Source organism: Procambarus clarkii, chromosome 8 (genome assembly GCF_040958095.1).
Source record: "Procambarus clarkii isolate CNS0578487 chromosome 8, FALCON_Pclarkii_2.0, whole genome shotgun sequence".
In the NCBI taxonomy this organism is placed as follows: domain Eukaryota; kingdom Metazoa; phylum Arthropoda; class Malacostraca; order Decapoda; family Cambaridae; genus Procambarus; species Procambarus clarkii.
Genome location: NC_091157.1, coordinates 8,784,145 through 8,805,022, shown reverse-complemented (window position 1 = coordinate 8,805,022; position 20,878 = coordinate 8,784,145). Strand labels below are relative to the sequence as shown.

At 45.9% G+C, this 20,878-nt stretch overlaps 1 protein-coding gene across 1 annotated transcript; it reads right to left on the bottom strand.

The window, feature by feature from the left end:
• Positions 1-19,960: 19,960 nt before the first annotated feature.
• Positions 19,961-20,512, bottom strand: LOC138359567 (uncharacterized). Its single transcript, XM_069318916.1, has one exon. It carries the CDS (start codon positions 20,510-20,512, stop codon positions 19,961-19,963), a length of 552 nt encoding a protein of 183 aa, XP_069175017.1.
• Positions 20,513-20,878: the final 366 nt, after the last annotated feature.

Here is a 20,878-nt window from a genome sequence, read left to right as displayed (position 1 = left end):
CCTGCTCCCACCCTCCCTCCCCCCCTTCTCACAAGGTTCAAAGTTAACACCAGTGTGAGAGGGCAGAGGGGAGGATGAGAGGGCAGAGGGGAGGATGAGAGGGCAGAGGGGAGGATGAGAGGCCAGAGGGGAGGATGAGAGGCCAGAGGGGAGGATGAGAGGCCAGAGGGGAGGATGAGAGGCCAGAGGGGAGGATGAGAGGCCAGAGGGGAGGATGAGAGGCCAGAGGGAAGGATGCGAGGGCAGAGGGGAGGATGAGAGGGCAGAGGGGAGGATGAGAGGACAGGGGAGGATGAGAGGGCAGAGGGGAGGATGAGAGGCCAGAGGGGAGGATGAGAGGCCAGAGGGGAGGATGAGAGGGCAGAGGAAAGGATGAGAGGGCAGAGGGGAGGATGAGAGGGCAGAGGGGAGGATGAGAGGGCAGAGGGGAGGATGAGAGGGCAGAGGGGAGGATGAGAGGCCAGAGGGGAGGATGAGAGGGCAGAGGAAAGGATGAGAGGCCAGAGGGGAGGATGAGAGGGCAGAGGAAAGGATGAGAGGGCAGAGGGGAGGATGAGAGGGCAGAGGGGAGGATGAGAGGGCAGAGGGGAGGATGAGAGGGCAGAGGGGAGGATGAGAGGCCAGAGGGGAGGATGAGAGGGCAGAGGGGAGGATGAGAGGCCAGAGGGGAGGATGAGAGGCCAGAGGGGAGGATGAGAGGGCAGAGGAAAGGATGAGAGGGTAGAGGGGAGGATGAGAGGGCAGAGGGGAGGATGAGAGGGCAGAGGGGAGGATGAGAGGCCAGAGGGGAGGATGAGAGGCCAGAGGGGAGGATGAGAGGGCAGAGGAAAGGATGAGAGGGCAGAGGGGAGGATGAGAGGGCAGAGGGGAGGATGAGAGGGCAGAGGGGAGGATGAGAGGGCAGATGGGAGGATGATAGGCCAGAGGGGAGGATGAGAGGGCAGAGGGGAGGATGAGAGGGCAGAGGAAAGGATGAGAGGGCAGAGGAAAGGATGAGAGGGCAGAGGGGAGGATGAGAGGGCAGAGGGGAGGATGAGAGGCCAGAGGGGAGGATGAGAGGCCAGAGGGGAGGATGAGAGGGCAGAGGAAAGGATGAGAGGGCAGAGGGGAGGATGAGAGGGCAGAGGGGAGGATGAGAGGGCAGAGGGGAGGATGAGAGGCCAGAGGGCGGATGAGAGGGCAGAGGGGAGGATGAGAGGCCAGAGGGGAGGATGAGAGGGCAGAGGGGAGGATGAGAGGCCAGAGGGGAGGATGAGAGGCCAGAGGGGAGGATGAGAGGCCAGAGGGGAGGATGAGAGGGCAGAGGGAAGGATGAGAGGGCAGAGGGGAGGATGAGAGGGCAGAGGGGAGGATGAGAGGCCAGAGGGGAGGATGAGAGGGCAGAGGGGAGGATGAGAGGGCAGAGGGGAGGATGAGAGGGCAGAGGGGAGGATGAGAGGGCAGAGGGGAGGATGAGAGGCCAGAGGGGAGGATGAGAGGCCAGAGGGGAGGATGAGAGGCCAGAGGGGAGGATGAGAGGCCAGAGGGGAGGATGAGAGGCCAGAGGAGAAAGAGGAGTGAGGAAGGAAGAAAGAGAAGGGGGGGGGGCTCAGAGTCAGCTGGTCCAAGTGCTGTTTTCCTGTCCCCACTTCTGGTGTGTGTGTACTCACCTAGTTGTACTCTCCTACTTGTGCTTGCGGGGGTTGACCTCTGGCTCTTTGCTCCCACCTCTCACCCGGCGATCAATTGGTGCACAGGTTCCTGAGCCTTCTCTCGTGTTCTATTGTTCCTGTAGTTCCTCCACGTCTTGTATTTACTTGTTTTCATCCCTCATATGCCCAATTAAACCATGGTTTCCTGTTTTTTCCTTTTCATTTTTTTCATTTTGGGCGGGATAAACATGATTACTGCCTCCAAACACTGTCGTGTGACGTGATCCATCATGGCTAGTACAGACTTTACTCTGAGTTCTGAGTCCCATGGGATTATTGTTAGGAATGTTCTCATCTCCTGATAGTTTCCCCGTTTGGTATGCCAGCCTTTGTTAAGATTACTCTTAACTCCGCCAAATACTCAAATTATCCTACACTGTGGTCACTCATTCTCACGGGGGCTTCCAACTTGATTTCCTTTATGTCCGACTTGTTCAGGGTATATGTCAGAGCAAGTCTAGCTGGGTCTTCTCCTCCGCTCATTATTTTGGGTCCCTTGACCTGTTGGCTTAGGAAGTTTCTTGTGGCCACATCTAGTAGTTTAGCTCTCCATGTGTTTGGTCCTCCACGTGGGTCTCCGTTCTCACAGTCTATCTTCCCGTGGTTGAAGTCTCCCATCATTCACACTCTGGATTGTTTCTGCAAGTGAGAGAAGCTGCTCTCTCCATTATATTAACAGTAGTCATGTTGTTTCTATCATCTGGGTCTTGTGTCATTTGGCAGAGGGTTACATAGTGTTACTACTATTATTGTTGATCCTCCAGTTGTCATATTGCTTGTTACGTAGTCACTGAACTCTTCACATCCCGGGGTAACTATTTCCTCTTAACTCTTGTCGTTTGTTATCTCTCCTCCTCCTCCACCTCTTCCTTCCCTCTCTTTTCTTACAGCATAATATTCCTGCGGAAACACTCCACTTGTTACGACTTGGGTTACTTTTGTTTATGTATTCACCTAGTTGTGCTTGCGGGGGTTGAGCTCTGCTCTTTGGTCCCGCAGTTCAACTGTTAATCAACAGGTGTACAGATTCCTGAGCCTACTGGGCTCTATCATATCTACACTTGAAACTGTGTATGGAGTCAGCCTCCACCACATCTCTGCCTAATGCATTCCATCCGTTAACTACTCTGACACTGAAAAAAGTTACTTCTAATGTCTCTGTGGCTCATGTGGGTACTCAGTTTCCACCTGTGTCCCCTTGTTCGCGTCCCACCAGTGTTGAATAGTTTATCCTTCTTTACCCGGTCGATTCCCCTGAGGATTTTGTAGGTTGTGATCATATCTCCCCTTATTCTTCTGTCTTCCAGTGTCGTAAGGTGCATTTCCCGCAGCCTTTCCTCGTAACTCATGCCTCTTAGTTCTGGGACTAGTCTAGTGGCATACCTTTGGACTTTTTCCAGCTTCGTCTTGTGCTTGACAAGGTACGGGCTCCATGCTGGGGCCGCATACTCCAGGATTGGTCTTACATATGTGGTGTACAAGATTCTGAATGATTCCTTACACAGGTTCCTGAAGGCAGTTCTGATGTTAGCCAGCCTCGCATATGCCGTAGATGTTATTCTTTTTATGTGGGCTTCAGGAGACAGTTTTGGTGTGATATCAACTCCTAGATCTTTTTCTCCGTCCGTTTCATTAAGTACTTCATCTCCTATTCTGTATCCTGTGTCTGGCCTGGCCTGTGCCTGTCCTATGCGTGCGTGTTTACCTAAGGGAGCACACAAGGCAAGCAAGAGGATCTGTGGCGGCCCAAAAGACCCTCCGGAGGTGCACACTTGGCCGCCTGGCTCTCAGCGTGCCGAAGGGTATCACCTTACTCGCCCTCACCTCTCTCCTGGTGATTCATCTCCTCATCAACCTGTCACTTTGTGCTGCGTCATATACGTCAACGTGGACGCAAATCATCGACATCAGTCACAATCGGAACCCACCTGACGACGTCTCAAGGTGTTCCATCAACATATAAATTAATCACATTAGCATTTTTCGTTCACATCAACAAATGGCTCACACTAATGTCTAAGTCGCCAAGCTGTGGAATATGATCATTGTCGATGTTTTCATAATGTGTGTGTGTGTGTGTGTGTTTATTGCAAATATGGGCACCTTTGACTAGCCGCCGGCTTCCTATCCTCGTCAAGGCCACTAGAGTATTAGTGGCCCTGAGGTAAATTCAGGTAATATTACAATGATGGGCTGTGAGTGGGCAGTGAAATCAATGGTAGTACATTGATTCTAAAACAAATAAATTAACATTGTTTGGCCATGTTGAATGAATGGGTGGTGGAAGATTGGTGGGAGTGGATTGGAGTTATGATTGGTGAGGTGTTGAGGAGTGTGCAGGTGTGCCAGACACACTCGCACACCTGGTCTCATGGGTGGTGAGGTGTTGAGGAGTGTGCAGGTGTACCACACACTCACACACCTGGTCTTATGGGTGTTGAGGAGTGTGCAGGTGTGGCAGACACACACACACACCTGGTCTTATGGGTGGTGAGGTGTTGAGGAGTGTGCAGGTGTGCCAGACACTCACACACCTGGTCTTATGGGTGGTGAGGTGTTGAGGAGTGTGCAGGTGTACCAGACACACTCACACACCTGGGCTTATGGGTGAGGTGTTGAGGAGTGTGCAGGTGTACCAGACACACTCACACACCTGGTCTTATGGGTGGTGAGGTGTTGAGCTAGAGTGCAGGTGTACCAGGCACACTCACACACCTGGTCTTATGGGTAGTGAGGTGTTGAGGAGTGTGCAGGTGTACCAGGCACACTCACACACCTGGTCTTATGGGTAGTGAGGTGTTGAGGAGTGTGCAGGTGTGCCAGACACACTCACACACCTGGGCTTATGGGTGAGGTGTTGAGGAGTGTGCAGGTGTGCCAGACACACTCACACACCTGGTCTTATAGCACTGTGTTGCTCCTGTCGACTCATATTAAGGACACATATACATTGTATAACTGTTCCCTCACCGTAAAAATTGCGTCGGTTGGCATTTTTCATCCATAACTGGATGAGGTGTTGGTATTTATATATGAATAGGAATGGTTATGCAATTTTTGTACGATATAAATAAAACATTGGAATATATATTATAAAATTATAGTTAATTCCTATGAAAACATATTGTTATCTTTGGCACGGAAAACAATATTTTCAAATACATTTTAATGAAAAGACAGAGAGACTCAGCAGTGCCCAGGTCTCTTTGTATTCTCTCTCTCTCTCTCCCTATTTCTACCTATCTCTGTCTCACTATCTCTTCATCTACCTATCTCTTGGTCCTTGCCCCTTCCTCCTCCCCTCTGCGGTTCCCCTCAAGAACATCATAAAGGAGTCTATGGGTCTCAGATGGTTTACTTTAACTTTCTCTTCACTTCCTGTTTCCAGTCTTGTTTATTTTCAGCCAAAACTCCACGTCAATCACACGCCATATTTCTTATTTTACAGCTTGAAGATGACCGGGAGGTTCAAGAGGGACGGAAGGTTTAACTTCTTAGTTTTTCCTCGTAGCTCATACCTCTCAGTTCCGGGACTAGTCTGGTGGCATACCGCTGAATCTTCTCTAACTTTGTCTTGTGTTTAATTAGGTATGGACTCCAAGCTGGAGCAGCATACTCCAGGATTGGTTTGACATACATGGTATACAAGGTCCTGAACGATTCCTTATATAAGTTTCTAAAGTCAGTTCTTATGTTGGCCAGTCTAGCATATATCGCTGATGATATCATTTTGATGTGGGCCTCTGGGGACAAGTTCGGTGTGATATCAACACCCCAGATCTTTCTCTCTATTTGAATCTTGTAGGATTTCACCTTCCAGATGGTACCTTGTGTTTAGCCTTTTGCTCCCTTCTCCTAATTTCAGTACTTTACACTCTCCTGAGTTGAACTTTAGTAGCCATTTTCTAGACCATTCCTCGAGTTTGCCCAGGTCGTCCTGTAGTCTCTATCTTCATCTGTCTTGATTCCTCTCCTAATTTTTGCATCATCAGCAAATATTGGGAGGAATGAGTCTATACCCTCTGGAAGATCGTTTACATATACAGTATTAGAAACAGGATGGGTCCAAGTACAGAGCCCTATGGGACTCCGCTGGTGACATTTCGCCAATCTAATGTCTCCCCCCTCACAGTTACTCGCTGTTTCCTGTTGCTTAGATACTCCCTTATCCACTGGAGCACCTTACTTTTTACTCCTGCCTGTTGTCCAACTTTTGTAACATCTTTAAATGGGGTAATGTGTAAGGCTTTCTGACAGTCCAAGAATATGTAGCTTGCCCACCCTTCTCTTTCTTGCCTAATTTTTGTTGCTTGGTCAAAGCCAGTGAGGCACGATTTGCCGTTTCTGAACCCATGCTGGTGATATGTAACAAAGCTATTTCCCTCCAGATATTCTACGAGCCTTTTCCTCACGATCTTCTCCATCACCTTGCATGGTATACAAGTTAGGGAAACTGGCCTGTAGTTCAGTGCCTCTTGCCTGTCACCCTTTTTTGTATATTGGGACTACATTAGCTGTCTTCCAGCTTTCCGGTCTTGCCTAGATCTTGCCTAGGCCTGCTTGGGGCAAGAAGAAGACCAGGGGATGGGGAGGCAGGGGGTACTACGGGTAAGGGGGGGGGGAGGGAGGGAGGACTTGGGTGGTATGATGTCGGAAAATCCGACACCATTTTATATCATACAGATAATAGCTGTATTGCATAAACAAGTTACCCATAGAAAACGTAACTTGTAGTGGAATTACCGTCTAAAGAAAACGGGATATCATCACCACATACTATTATAATTCACCAGCTATTCTGCTGGGAATTATTCTTATATACATTAGTCTTTGGACTTTACCATCATAAAAACATCTTATATAAATTAACTTAATTATCAATATTAAAGTAGAGTAAATGTGACCCTTCTATCACGTTCTGAAATCTGGACAATGTAAGCCAGGCGTCAGAGTGGAGGAGGAGGGAGCCATTGTTGTGTCACCTCCGAGACGTGTGGAACAAATTCGGCTCCTATCATTCTGGACAATGTCGGCCAGTAACGTCAATAGTATGGAGTGTTAAACAGCCATTGTGTATACGAGACCAGAGGCACACGGGAGCAAATACGGCTCCTGTTAATTTTACTTGGACGTAGTGTTATGGAAACCAAAGGTACCATCTCCAACACGATGTCTACAATTCAAGTTAAGTGTCTATCCGAAACCCGTTTATCATTCATTTATGGCCATTAATGTCAGGATATAGGGTGACCCGGTTAGATCGCGAAATCGCCTCAAACTAAAGGTAATTAAGCCAGGTCTTCATGTTCCATGTACTGTATAGTGTTTTCTCTGATATACTTGTCATATATAGGATTCTGGCTTCACAGCTAGCGCACTTTTGACAGGTCAAGACGAGGAAGCAAGATTTGTGCACCAGTTACTGGGTGATATGGAAGCTACCTCAAAGAGGATAATTTGGTGTCTACACCCTAGTTATACCTGGTGGACTAACCTGCTGTACTATAAGATAAGGAACCTCTTCAATGTATGTAGTTACTGTAGTTTGATTGGCTGCATATATATTAATTTAATAACCCCCCCTAATGTGTAGAGGATCGATTTGTGAGATTATGAGATTATTGCAGAAATACAGTCCACTTATCATTATACAAATTGCTATCGAAGTATATAAATTAACGTAAATATAAATTCATATAAATTAAATAAATATAAATCTCACAGGTCGGTTCCCACATAATTTGGTCCTTCGAAACCGAATTATTTGGACCTTCGGAACCGGAATATTCGGTCCTATGAACCCACATTTGGTCATCTTAGTACCGGATGAACCAGTTAACCAGTGGATTCATTAAATATACTAGTGCAGTGTTATTTAAACAAAGCCAGCAGTCAAGACGGCAGCGTAGCCTCGAGGGAGCTCAGGAGCCTCCCTCAGCCCAGTTCAGCTTCGTCAGCGGTTTCATGCACACCCACAGATATTTGGTGGCGTGTTATTTCGTGAAATGACAGCGCTAATATTGAAGCCAGCCTAATTAGTGACTGTGTCTTCGCGAGATTGTTCACGGATTTCGTGGTGTTACATTTCGCGAGAGATTATCTACGAATTTTGTGGAGTTTATTTCGCGAGGTCACTAATAATATTTAATACTTCTAGATAATATTAGAAGTTTCATAGAGGCTAATTAAGAGGCTATTATCAATAATTGTGTATATTATTTCTCCAAAATAGAGAATTATTTAATATATATTGCACTAGTGATCACAGTATATTTACTAATTGCCAACCCACAACAGGGTAGGATATGACTAGTTGAACTATTATCGTTCATCCTAGTCCCATTATTACCATAGTCAGTTGTACTATATTGAACAACCTAACACCATTAATGAAAGGTGCAAACCCTATTTTGGGTGTAATTTTTATCAACTCGAGTTGAGTTATATATATAATAATTTACTTATGATCATTACACCTTTGAGTGATTAATTAGTGTCTCTACCATCCTAGGGTGATATAGAAGAGCTAACCTAAAGGTACTTCCATGACACTGGTTTATCACTCAAATCATTAGTGTGTATGATTGTATATATATAATGTGTATTAATTTTAAGTGCTAACCTCTAGTAGAGGTAGGATTATTGCCTAGTGAGTGCAGCATTTACCCTAGGCTACCATTAGTGTTTGTTCAGTATTATGAGCAGCCCAAGTACAAGTCCCACAAGGCTTCACCAACGAGCCAGTATGGATAATGCAGGGAGAATGAAAAGAACCCTTGCAGGTCTTAAAGGCCACTTAACAAGACAGATCAAGAAATGTGAAGATTTGTCACAACAATCAACAGTTGATTATGCTGACCTGGAAAGCTATTATCAAGCAGCTGCAGGTAAATTTGAGCAAATCAAATGTCAAATAGCAACATATGTGGCTGAACTTGCCAACACCAATTTATCAGAAACAGAAATAGACGACATTATGGTTGATCTTGCGAATTATGAAGATCACACTCAGGCCACGTTACAGCCTTATGTCAAATTAATTGCCCAGAACAAGGCAACAGCAACAACAACAACAGTTGCATCTAATACGAGTCAAGCAGAAGCTCGACTCCCTCCAATTAATTTACCCACTTTCTCAGGAAAAGATGAGGAAGATTGGGATGAATTTTGGAACAAATTCGTTGACCTTGTAGACTCAAAACAATCTTTACCAAAGAGTAGTAAATTCTCTTATTTGCAAGGCCAATTATCAGGTGAGGCTAAAACAGTAGTATCCCATCTGAGATTAACTAATGACGGCTATGATCTGGCAGTAAAACTCCTCAAGGATAATTATGCTGATCCAGAAGTAAGAACATCACATTTAGTTCATGAGCTGTTGCATTTACCCCCACCGGAGGCTTCAGCTGATTCACTCCAAGTCTTCAAGCTGGAGGTAGAATCATTGATCAATGCCCTCAGCCTGACAGCAGATACAAACGGGGCTGAGTGGGTCTTGAAAATAATTGTCCAGGAGAAAATACCTAGGGACATATTGAGACAAATGAGTGCTCATTACAATAAAAGTATCTTATCCATGAATGAAATATCTGAAGGTTTAAAGTCAGTAGTTCATCAATTACGAACACATGACAAATTAAAACCACCAAGTAAACCCTCAGAAACTAATAATAGTAAACCACAGAGTACCAAAGGTACTCCAAATCAATCTAGACAATATAATTCAACACCAAAGTGGAACAGTAGCAGTGTGGGCGTATATGCAGTGGGACCCTCCAAGCCTATAGTTACTGTGTCACCCAAGAACGTGACACCAAAGGGTACTGGAAGCTATGGAACATGTTTGTTCTGCAATGAGAAACATTCAATGTACCACTGCTCTAATTTTCCTGATAGTGACGCCCGTGTTGAGCGACTCAAGGATTTGCAACATTGCACGAGGTGCCTCAGGAAACATAACATCAAGGACTGTGATACCCAATTACACACCTGTAATAGGTGTAACAAAGGTCAGCACCATGCAGCATTGTGCAGAGACACCAAAACAACGTCTCCAAACCCCAAGGTGGAAGATAGCATTCCCACCACAGTACAGTACTGCAAGGTGCAACAAACAAAGAGTGTCCAATCGGCAAAGTCTAAAGGTAATACGACTTTGCCAACTGCCCAAATTACCATCCTGAATAAGAGGGCCAAGGTCCATACCCGTGGGTTGTTTGACCAAGGATCCCAGAGAACATATATCACTAAAAAGCTGGCAGATGAACTACAATTAAGGCCTGTAGCCCAGATGTCATTCAACATCTCAGGGTTTGTAACAGATGCAGGACCTCAAGTCTACCAGGTGGTACAGCCATCAGTACGCTTAGGCAGGTACGTCTGTCGAGTACAAGCCATTGTGGTGGACAAAATACCAGTAGACCTACAAGTTCAAGGTCTGAGAGCAACAGCCAAATTCCTGAGAAATAGAGGAATAAAATTGGCAGATAATATTAAGTCTGATCACCTCACTGACTTCGGTCTCCTTGTTGGGACAGACTATTGCCATCGATTCATTGGTAGCCCTACTAAATATCAGGGTATAACCATGTTAAACTCTGCAGGAGGTAAATTACTCTCAGGCCCAGTATCAAGCCTGAGGAGACCTATGCCTGCAGATAAACAATACCAATAGAAGTCTAAATTTGTCAGCTGATTATATTTCTCCAGTAGCATTATACTAAGGAGATTACAGCTGACTATAGTAACAGAGGTTGATGTTAGTATCATCATATAAAGCTGGAGATGAGTTCATGAGGCCTCAGTGGCAAATCAGTGAACAGTAGCCTAAAACAGCTACAAGTCACTGCGACCAATGTCACTGAACCCACTGCAGTCTCAGAACCATACTTTACTTTAATGATGAGCTATTCAATCTTCTGAATCAATTAACTAAATTAAACCCTAATAAATCTGATGACTGATTTGATACATTTATTATTTAATCAAGATGTATTCCATGGGCCTCAGTGTTTATATATCAGTGACCAGTTACCTGAAGAAACTTCAAGTTATATCTAATGTCACTGATCTCACTGCAGTCCCTGAATCATACTTGACTGTAGTACTTGATCACATTCAGTCTTCTGGGTTAAATAATATGTAATAAGGCTTGAATATTAGCCTTTCAAGAGTTGACAGGGAAATGAAATCGCATTAGACTTCTAACCCCTGCAACTCTAGTACGGGACATCCGTCCTGTACGAACAGACACACAAACGTGTGATTACTAACTACTAACATCAAATTAATCTAATAATTCGAAGGAGGAGTATCGGTGTTCGTCTGTTCTAATTAGGACTTCGACCCGTGAGCAGCCCCCTGGGGAATTATGTCGGAAAATCCGACACCATTTTATATCATACAGATAATAGCTGTATTGCATAAACAAGTTACCCATAGAAAACGTAACTTGTAGTGGAATTACCGTCTAAAGAAAACGGGATATCATCACCACATACTATTATAATTCACCAGCTATTCTGCTGGGAATTATTCTTAAATACATTAGTCTTTGGACTTTACCATCATAAAAACATCTTATATAAATTAACTTAATTATCAATATTAAAGTAGAGTAAATGTGACCCTTCTATCACGTTCTGAAATCTGGACAATGTAAGCCAGGCGTCAGAGTGGAGGAGGAGGGAGCCATTGTTGTGTCACCTCCGAGACGTGTGGAGCAAATTCGGCTCCTATCATTCTGGACAATGTCGGCCAGTAACGTCAATAGTATGGAGTGTTAAACAGCCATTGTGTATACGAGACCAGAGGCACACGGGAGCAAATACGGCTCCTGTTAATTTTACTTGGACGTAGTGTTATGGAAACCAAAGGTACCATCTCCAACACGATGTCTACAATTCAAGTTAAGTGTCTATCCGAAACCCGTTTATCATTCATTTATGGCCATTAATGTCAGGATATAGGGTGACCCGGTTAGATCGCGAAATCGCCTCAAACTAAAGGTAATTAAGCCAGGTCTTCATGTTCCATGTACTGTATAGTGTTTTCTCTGATATACTTGTCATATATAGGATTCTGGCTTCACAGCTAGCGCACTTTTGACAGGTCAAGACGAGGAAGCAAGATTTGTGCACCAGTTACTGGGTGATATGGAAGCTACCTCAAAGAGGATAATTTGGTGTCTACACCCTAGTTATACCTGGTGGACTAACCTGCTGTACTATAAGATAAGGAACCTCTTCAATGTATGTAGTTACTGTAGTTTGATTGGCTGCATATATATTAATTTAATAACCCCCCCTAATGTGTAGAGGATCGATTTGTGAGATTATGAGATTATTGCAGAAATACAGTCCACTTATCATTATACAAATTGCTATCGAAGTATATAAATTAACGTAAATATAAATTCATATAAATTAAATAAATATAAATCTCACAGGTCGGTTCCCACATATGATGGGCATTGTGTAGGGGGATGGTTTATGTTTGGGATGGGAAGGGCTCCGATGGGGTGGCAGGTGGGGGTGACGCAGTCCCCTCTGGGGTTTCCTGAATTGCTGGACTGGGCTTCCCCACTCCCTCTCTGGGATTGTTGTTGTTGTTTAAGATTCGCTACTTGGAACAAAAAGTTCCAAGTAACATGGGCTATGGTGAGCCCGTAGGGGATTGTTGGGTTAGAGGCTAAAGTTTCCTGGCTCCTTTCTCTCTTCCTGCGTCTTTTCTTTGCATCTGCTGCCTGCATTATCTCGTCCCTGGTCATGTCCCTCTGAAGGAATACCTCTCTGTATTCCCTTACATATAGCAGTTTGCTCTTTTTTACTAGATTGTCCTGTTTGGTGGCCTCGTTCCTGAATACTACCTTGATCAATCGATTTTTGTCTTTACTGTCCTGGCCAATCTGGAAAAACTTTTCTATGCATTGTTCGGCCCCTTCCATTCCTATCTCCTTCAGAATCCCTGATACTGCAGCTTTGTCCTTAGCCTTCCATTCTTCCTGCCTGGAACCTTCTTGTTCCCTAATACCTACCAAGACTACAGCTCTTTTCCTTTCCATTAGCTGACTCGTGCATCTTACTGACTCTCCTGAAGTTACTGCTTTCATTACAACTTCCTTGACTGTGGACATGGCGTCTGGGCTCTTCATCAGCATTTCAGCAAAGGTGGCACCCATTGTGTGTGTGTGTGTGTGTGTGTGTGTGTGTGTGTGTGTGTGTGTGTGTGTGTGTGTGTGTGTGTGTGTGTGTGTTAAGAAAGTTCATTCACAAAAATGTTAAAAAGTACTTGGCTAAGACGAGAGCCTCAAGGCACTGCTCTATCCGAGCAAGACACAAATCACTTAAATCTTCAAGTGCCAACCAGTAACCACTTAAAATCCATTCAGGAAACAATTATGTACGAGTCATTAAGCAATAAAAACCCACTAGGTCACATAATTGTTCAAGTGAGTTAGTGTACACTTAACCTTTCAATGCGTGAGTTCATCGTGAAGCTCTAAATACTTAACACCAACTATATGACAGTTGATGTGTCACACCACAAGGGTGGAACCTTAATCGCTTCAACCAGGGGAGCCGGTCGGCCGAGCGGACAGCACGCTGGACTTGTGATCCTGTGGTCCTGGGTTCGATCCCAGGCGCCGGCGAGAAACATTGGGCAGTTTCTTGCACCCTATGCCCCTCTTACCTAGCAGTAAAATAGGTACCTGGGTGTTAGTCAGCTGTCACGGGCTGCTTCCTGGGGGTGGAGGCCTGGTCGAGGACCGGGCCGCGGGGACACTAAAAAGCCCCGAAATCATCTCAAGATAACCAAAGATAACCCTTGGAATACAGATCCCAATAATCTCTTAACATTTAAAGTGGATCAATTCTCACTTGAAGTTTTAAGACAATTCGAGTGGCAGTCGGAGGCTAAGACACTTGCAAAGAGAGTTAGTATTTTTATAATCCACTTAAACGGTCAACAAATACATCTTTAAGTGCCAATTAGAATACTGGCTGATGCAATGAGGTGGTTTTATCTCTGTTTAATAATAACATCATGTAGATGACTGTTATCTTGCGGCATATTTCATATTGCTTTTGTGTGTCACCTTATAACCTCCCTGGCTGTGTATCAGAGCCCCCACTGTCTGTGTGACAGTGTCAGAACCCCCACTGTCTGTGTGACGGTGTCAGAACCCCACTGTCTGTGTGACAGTGTCAGAACCCCCACTGTCTGTGTGACAGTGTCAGAACCCCCACTGTCTGTGTGACAGTGTCAGAACCCCCACTGTCTGTGTGACAGTGTCAGAACCTCCACTGTCTGTGTGACAGTGTCAGAACCCCCACTGTCTGTGTGACAGTGTCAGAACCCCCACTGTCTGTGTGACAGTGTCAGAACCTCCACTGTCTGTGTGACAGTGTCAGAACCAACCCCCACTGTCTGTGTGACAGTGTCAGAACCCCCACTGTCTGTGTGACGGTGTCAGAACCCCCACTGTCTGTGTGACGGTGTCAGAACCCCCACTGTCTGTGTGACAGTGTCAGAACCTCCACTGTCTGTGTGACAGTGTCAGAACCCCCACTGTCTGTGTGACGATGTCAGAACCCCCACTGTCTCTGACAGTGTCAGAACCCCCACTGTCTGTGTGACGGTGTCAGAACCCCCACTGTCTGTGTGACGGTGTCAGAACCCCCACTGTCTGTGTAACGGTGTCAGAACCCCCACTGTCTGTGACAGTGTCAGTTAGGCTAAGTTAGGCTAAGTTTAAGTTAGGCTAGTGTTTTGTCTATTAGTTTTGATATTTATTGTGGAGATTCGTTTAGTGACAAATTACAAGTAGTGATGACCTTATTCTCTCTTCTCTAAACTTTCCTCTGTTACTGTTTTATGTTCCACCAAGTCAGTATCATTCAGTGTCAATTGGATTATTTAAATTTAAGTGTAGTCGTTGCCAGGAGGAGAGCGGTATGACTGGACTGTGTAACCCTATACAAACTACAGGGTCACATAACATATCTTGGGAGCACGATATTGTCGCCTTTCTGTTCACCCACAGGTGGGAGCCAGAAGAGAGGAGAGACGCACATACAAAAGAGGGAGACGGCTGCTGTGTACCATACTCACGGGCGTTTATCACCACCACCACGACCAGCCCACTACCTGGAGGTCATGGCTCCACCACCATCACCACCCCAGGGGACCCCAAGATGCACCCCTCTCGGTCAGTCAACATTGGTCTACCCAGTGGACCCCAGGTCGTTCTGCAGACGACCCCAGACGACCCAGTAATGATGGAAGAGGAGCAACAACGACTCCAGTCTGTCCCACCAACATCGGTCTACCCAGGATGAACCCCAGGACGGACAGACCCCCAATGGACCCCAGGTCGCTTGTCAAAGACCCATGGGAGGAGGAAGAGAGAAGAAAGAAGAGAGAAGAAAGAAGAAAGAAGAAAGAAGAAAGAAGAAAGAAGAGAGAAGAAAGAAGAGAGAAGAAAGAAGAGAAGATAAGACAAGCTGAGTGAGACATGATACCTAGTGTCCCTTGCTGGTGTCAGCATCATTGCATGGAGCGTAATTGCAAGACAGGATCGTTTGCCTTGACTGGCCGCCCCTCCTACAAGCATGTTGCTCTGTTGAGTGATTCTTCCTGTGTCATGCGGACTTGATGTGGCTGTCAGAAGTAGCTCTCTGAAGGAGGCGTGCTGGAGCAACAGGGAGGAAGAAGAGTAGGATGGGATTTCTACTGTTGGCAACTATATGAAGGTCTCGAAACTTGTAGTCCCTATAGCTGTGAAGAACCCCAATATACGTCTCTCATGGTGACTGACGTAGGGCCAATTACAGATCAGCTGGGACAACCGAATTCCACGGTCCTGTGCGCAGTTCAAGTAGTAACGGCTTTCGGGTTGACCAAGGGTTGTTGTGCGTTAACGACGGAGAAGCGACAGAGGCAGTTGTGTTGAAGAAATGTGGTACAGGATTATCTACAAGACCAAGCAGTGACGTCGCCCAGCCAGAGACAATGGACGTCTGTCTATATATTTCATTTTTTAGAGTAGGATGATGTATATTTGTTTAGCTAGGATGTATTTTTTTTTCGTTAATAAAGTTGTTGCACACAGCTAGCTTGCTTTAGCAGTGTTGCAAAAACTTTATTTCGGGGAGAAGGGGAGATGTAACACTGTAAAAGTGTTTGGGTTAGTTTATTTAAAATATATATAGAATATGAGTCACAGACAGGGATTTGGAAAGGCGCCAAGTTGTCTGCGGAGATCTCACACCTCTAACCGTTAATGACCCCAAGTGACCTGAGGTCAGATCATGAGAATTTCACCTTGCTTCCGCTAAGCGTATAATTGGAGCCGGGTAGCCTTCAAACATGCCGACGTTTAAGGAGTGGCTTGGTAGAGTGCCGGAGGCTATCTATTTGTGGGCGGAGTTAGCTACTAGGTTCCCCAATATAAACTCGGAGAGCTATCGAGCATCAAGATTTTTAACAGACAGAACGGCAGTCAGCAGAAGCAGAGGAGACGGCCCTTGCAGGGAGGCTGTCGGCCGGCAGGGCGGGAGTCTCTGTCAACTACAGACCCCCCCCCCCTCGCTATCCAGCTATAGGCAGAGACACTTGGTGAGTTGAGCAGTAAGGTGACTTGGTCGTGTTTACATATGTTGTGTGATGATCAGGGGCAGTCAAGTTGTAGGGTTCTCGAATTCTTGGATGATGACTCACTTTGCATATTAAACTGGAACATTTTAATTGAATTGCTAAATTATGATACTTCATGTGAAATATAATTATGAATTTATTATTTAAATTGTGTTTAACTTTGTTCCCTAGAGATTTTGAGTTGAGGTGAGAAAGCATCTGTAGTTACTGGTTTCATGGTTTAGAATGAGTACATGATAAAGATGGGACCATACTAATAATGATCTCTTGATAACATCTTTTGAGAATTTTGTGATACAGACAAGTTCCATTCCTTGTCTTGTATGTAATGATCATGAATGGATGGTGGCAGCATTTCGTCTTCTACTATCTACTCTTCTACTTCTACTATCTACTCTTCTACTTCTACCTATCTACACCTCTCCCTCCACCCCCCCTCTAAACTCTCACTTTCAACTAATGACCCTCCTCGCTCCTCCCACCTCTCTACCTCTCACCCCAAACCCTCACTAATTACTTCACTTTTCATTTATTTCCTTTCGTTTCCTCTTATACGTTTGTGGCAATGATTATGTATTCTAGAGTTCTCTCTAGAGTTTCGGGTAGCCGATCCAGTTACGGCGCCTTGTAGTCTTAGCACCTAGGTTTACAAGGTGTTGAAACGAGAGAGGTTGCCTTAGGAACTCTGGAGGGTGCTCTAGAATAGTTAGCTAACTGGGGACGGGATAACGGACTAGAGAGAGCTGTTTCCCCCGGCCTCGTTAGTTAACTGGGGGGTGGAATAATGGACAAGATAGAGCTATTTCCCCCACCCCCCGTTACATCTGTGTGACGGTGTCAGAACCCCCACTGTCTGTGACAGTGTCAGAACCCCCACTGTCTGTGTGACGGTGTCAGAACCCCCACTGTCTGTGACAGTGTCAGAACCCCCACTGTCTGTGTAACGGTGTCAGAACCCCCACTGTCTGTGACAGTGTCAGAACCCGCACTGTCTGTGTGACGGTGTCAGAACCCCCACTGTCTGTGTGACGGTGTCAGAACCCCCACTGTCTGTGTGACAGTGTCAGAACCCCTACTACATTTAAATTTGAATATTTACAAAGATAAACATACTGTTTCTCTTCTCGGAGTATATAATATATCCCGTTGACGGGGACAGGAAGACTGCGGTTAGGTTTATCGACGTCCCCGCCCAGCCAACTTCCGGAGGAAGTATATATGTACAACATACTCATGGTTCATATTTACATAAAACAATAAACTCATGCTCCTTGGGTTGTAAGCCGAGGACGTAGACCACTGCGCTACGGGAACCATCTTATTTGGCTGGAGATTCGTGACTTCGACGAGATTCGAACCGTGACAAGTCAACGAAAATTAGAACCCTTACAATTCAACAATATTCAAACCCTAACAAGTTAACGAGTTTCGAACCCTGACACGTCAACGAGATTCGAACTCCGCACTATTGTGTTGCTAAACATACCAATAACTACATATTGACAGCCCGTCTCTGAACATTAATCTCACGGGCTCATAAGGCAAAAGATGAGAGAGGAACATGAGGTACTCACAGGGTGTGTGAGGGGTCAGCGATGAGTCACAGTTGACCTCCACGTAGTGACCACTTACCTGAAGATCAAGAGGAATATGAAGCATTAACAATGAACACCGATATAGTGACATGGGTACATTATTGTGACCTGTATAGTGATCACCTTTATGGTGAACTGATGGTGATCTGTGGTGACCAGCGTGGTGGTCGTCTATGGTAACCTGTGGTCACCATTATTTTAATACATTCACCGTCGCACAGAGCAGTGAAGATGCTGCTCATATTCACTGCTGCACAAGACAGAGGATCATACATGAGGCAAGAGGATTATTACAGATATTAACGAGTACATCTTTCAGGAAACTACAGCCTACTATATCAGACATATCATATATTTAAATTTAAAATGTGTTAAATACATCTTTCCATAGTTGACTGCCACACTGGACGAGGGAATGATTCATATGACAAAGTTACAAATAATCATATAAGAATTAAGCAATCAAATGTGTGATAGATTGTTAGGATGTCTTCCAGTATACTAGTAGTAATTAAATAATTAAGAGTTGATTGTATATTAAATCACCAGACTGAGAACACACCAGACTGAGAACACACCAGACTGAGGTAGAACACACCAGACTGAGGTAGAACACACCAGACTAAGGTAGAACACACCAGACTGACGTAGAACCCACCAGACTGAGGTAGAACCCACCAGACTGCGGTAGAACGCACCAGACTGATAACACCAGACTGAGGTAGAACACACCAGACTGAGGTAGAACACACTAGACTGACGTAGAACCCACCAGACTGAGGTAGAACACACCAGACTGAGGTAGAACACACCAGACTGAGGTAGAACACACCAGACTGACATAGAACCCACCAGACTGAGGTAGAACCCAACAGACTGAGGTAGAACACACCAGACTGAGGTAGAACACACCAGACTGAGGTAGAACACACCAGACTGACGTAGAACCCACCAGACTGAGGTAGAACCCACCAGACTGAGAACACCAGACTGAGGTAGAACACACCTCAGAGAAACACAGTAATTAAACAGTAATGGGAAGACATTTTTTACAGGTGTGAATGTTCTCATCAGGAAATGGCTGGTGTTTGTGGTCTGAGGCTTCAACCACCTCGTCAGCTTCTCGTGTGCTGGTAGTCAACGGTAATCAGGCCAGGGACTAATTAATGCTTCACAATACAGTCAACTCACTTATTTGAAAACATGCTCCAGCGTTGGAATTTCTTTTATATTAGAAAACTTATTTTTCTGTTGACTAAGATATTCATGCCTGCTATTCAGCTCTAAATGTACTCACCTAGTTGTTCTCTCAACTGTCAATCAACTGGTGAACAGATTCCTGAGGAATCTGATATGTGTGTTAAGTGTTCTGCATGTGTGTGTGTATACATACACTGCATATCTTGAGGTTATCTTGAGATGATTTCGGGGCTTTTTAGTGTCCCCGCGGCCCGGTCCTCGACCAGGCCTCCACCCCCAGGAAGCAGCCCGTGACAGCTAACACCAAGGTACCTATTTTACTGCTAGGTAACAGGGGCATAGGGTGAAAGAAACTCTGCCCATTGTTTCTCGCCGGCGCCTGGGATCGAACCCAGGACCACAGGATCACAAGTCCCGCGTGCTGTCCGCTCGGCCGACCGGCTCCCTCCATGGGTATATATATATATATTCTACATGTATGTGTGATGGTGTTTGGTGTGTTGTGTGACTACCTACATGGTCAATGTGTACCAGGGGGGGCCCCTGGAGGGTGTACCAGGAGAGCCCCTGGAGGGTGTACCAGGGGGGCCCCTGGAGGGTGTACCAGGAGAGCCCCTGGAGGGTGTACCAGGAGAGCCCCTGGAGGGTGTACCAGGAGAGCCCCTGGAGGGTGTACCAGGGGTAGGATCTACTCCTCAATAAAGCTCTTCAATAAGTCATCTCTCTCCTCTCGGGGCTTCTCTGCGCCCTTGTGAGACCATTGTGTTCTCCTCAACCTACTTGTCAATTCTGATTAAATTGTAGAGTGCGTGAAGGTCATTGTCTCCTTGTTCTGCGGGCGCTTTGGTTCCTTCTGCCAGTGGGTGGCTTGGATTCTCCAGTGTCAGTGGGTGGCTTGGATTCTCCAGTGTCAGTGGGTGGCTTGGATTCTCCATTGTCAGTGGGTGGCTTGAATTCTCCATTGTCAGTGGGTGGCTTGGATTCTCCATTGTCAGTGGGTGGCTTGGATTCTCCATTGTCAGTGGGTGGCTTGGATTCTCCATTGTCAGTGGGTGGCTTGGATTCTCCATTGTCAGTGGGTGGCTTGGATTCTCCATTGTCAGTGGGTGGCTTGGATTCTCCATTGTCAGTGGGTGGCTTGGATTCTCCATTGTCAGTGGGTGGCTTGGATTCTCCATTGTCAGTGGGTGGCTTGGATTCTCCATTGTCAGTGGGTGGCTTGGATTCTCCATTGTCAGTGGGTGGCTTGGATTCTCCATTGTCAGTGGGTGGCTTGAATTCTCCATTGTCAGTGGGTGGCTTGGACCTCTCCATTGTCAGTGGGTGGCTTGGATTCTCCATTGTCAGTGGGTGGCTTGGATTCTCCATTGTCAGTGGGTGGCTTGAATTCTCCATTGTCAGTGGGTGGCTTGAATTCTCCATTGTCAGTGGGTGGCTTGGACCTCTCCATTGTCAGTGGGTGGCTTGGACCTCTCTCTCCCTGGGGGTCCTCGTATAGAGCACGATAAAGCCTCTTCTCCCACAATGCACGCTAAAGCCCCTCGTTCCACAGCTGAAGCTAAGGGCCTTCCTTCCTATATGCAAACTGAGTGTTATTTTAAACCAAACCTGGCAGAGCCAATAACAAGACTCCGGGCTTCTGAATATCAGGTCTGTGCTCTACCAACACGCACAGTGAGGTGGATCACGATGACCCGCAACAGTAACCAAACTGAACATCACCGTCGCCAATAT

Excerpts from the sequence above, each read along its gene's own strand:
- LOC138359567 (XM_069318916.1), bottom strand. The coding sequence starts at position 20,512 with ATGGAGAATCCAAGCCACCCACTGACAATGGAGAATCCAAGCCACCCA.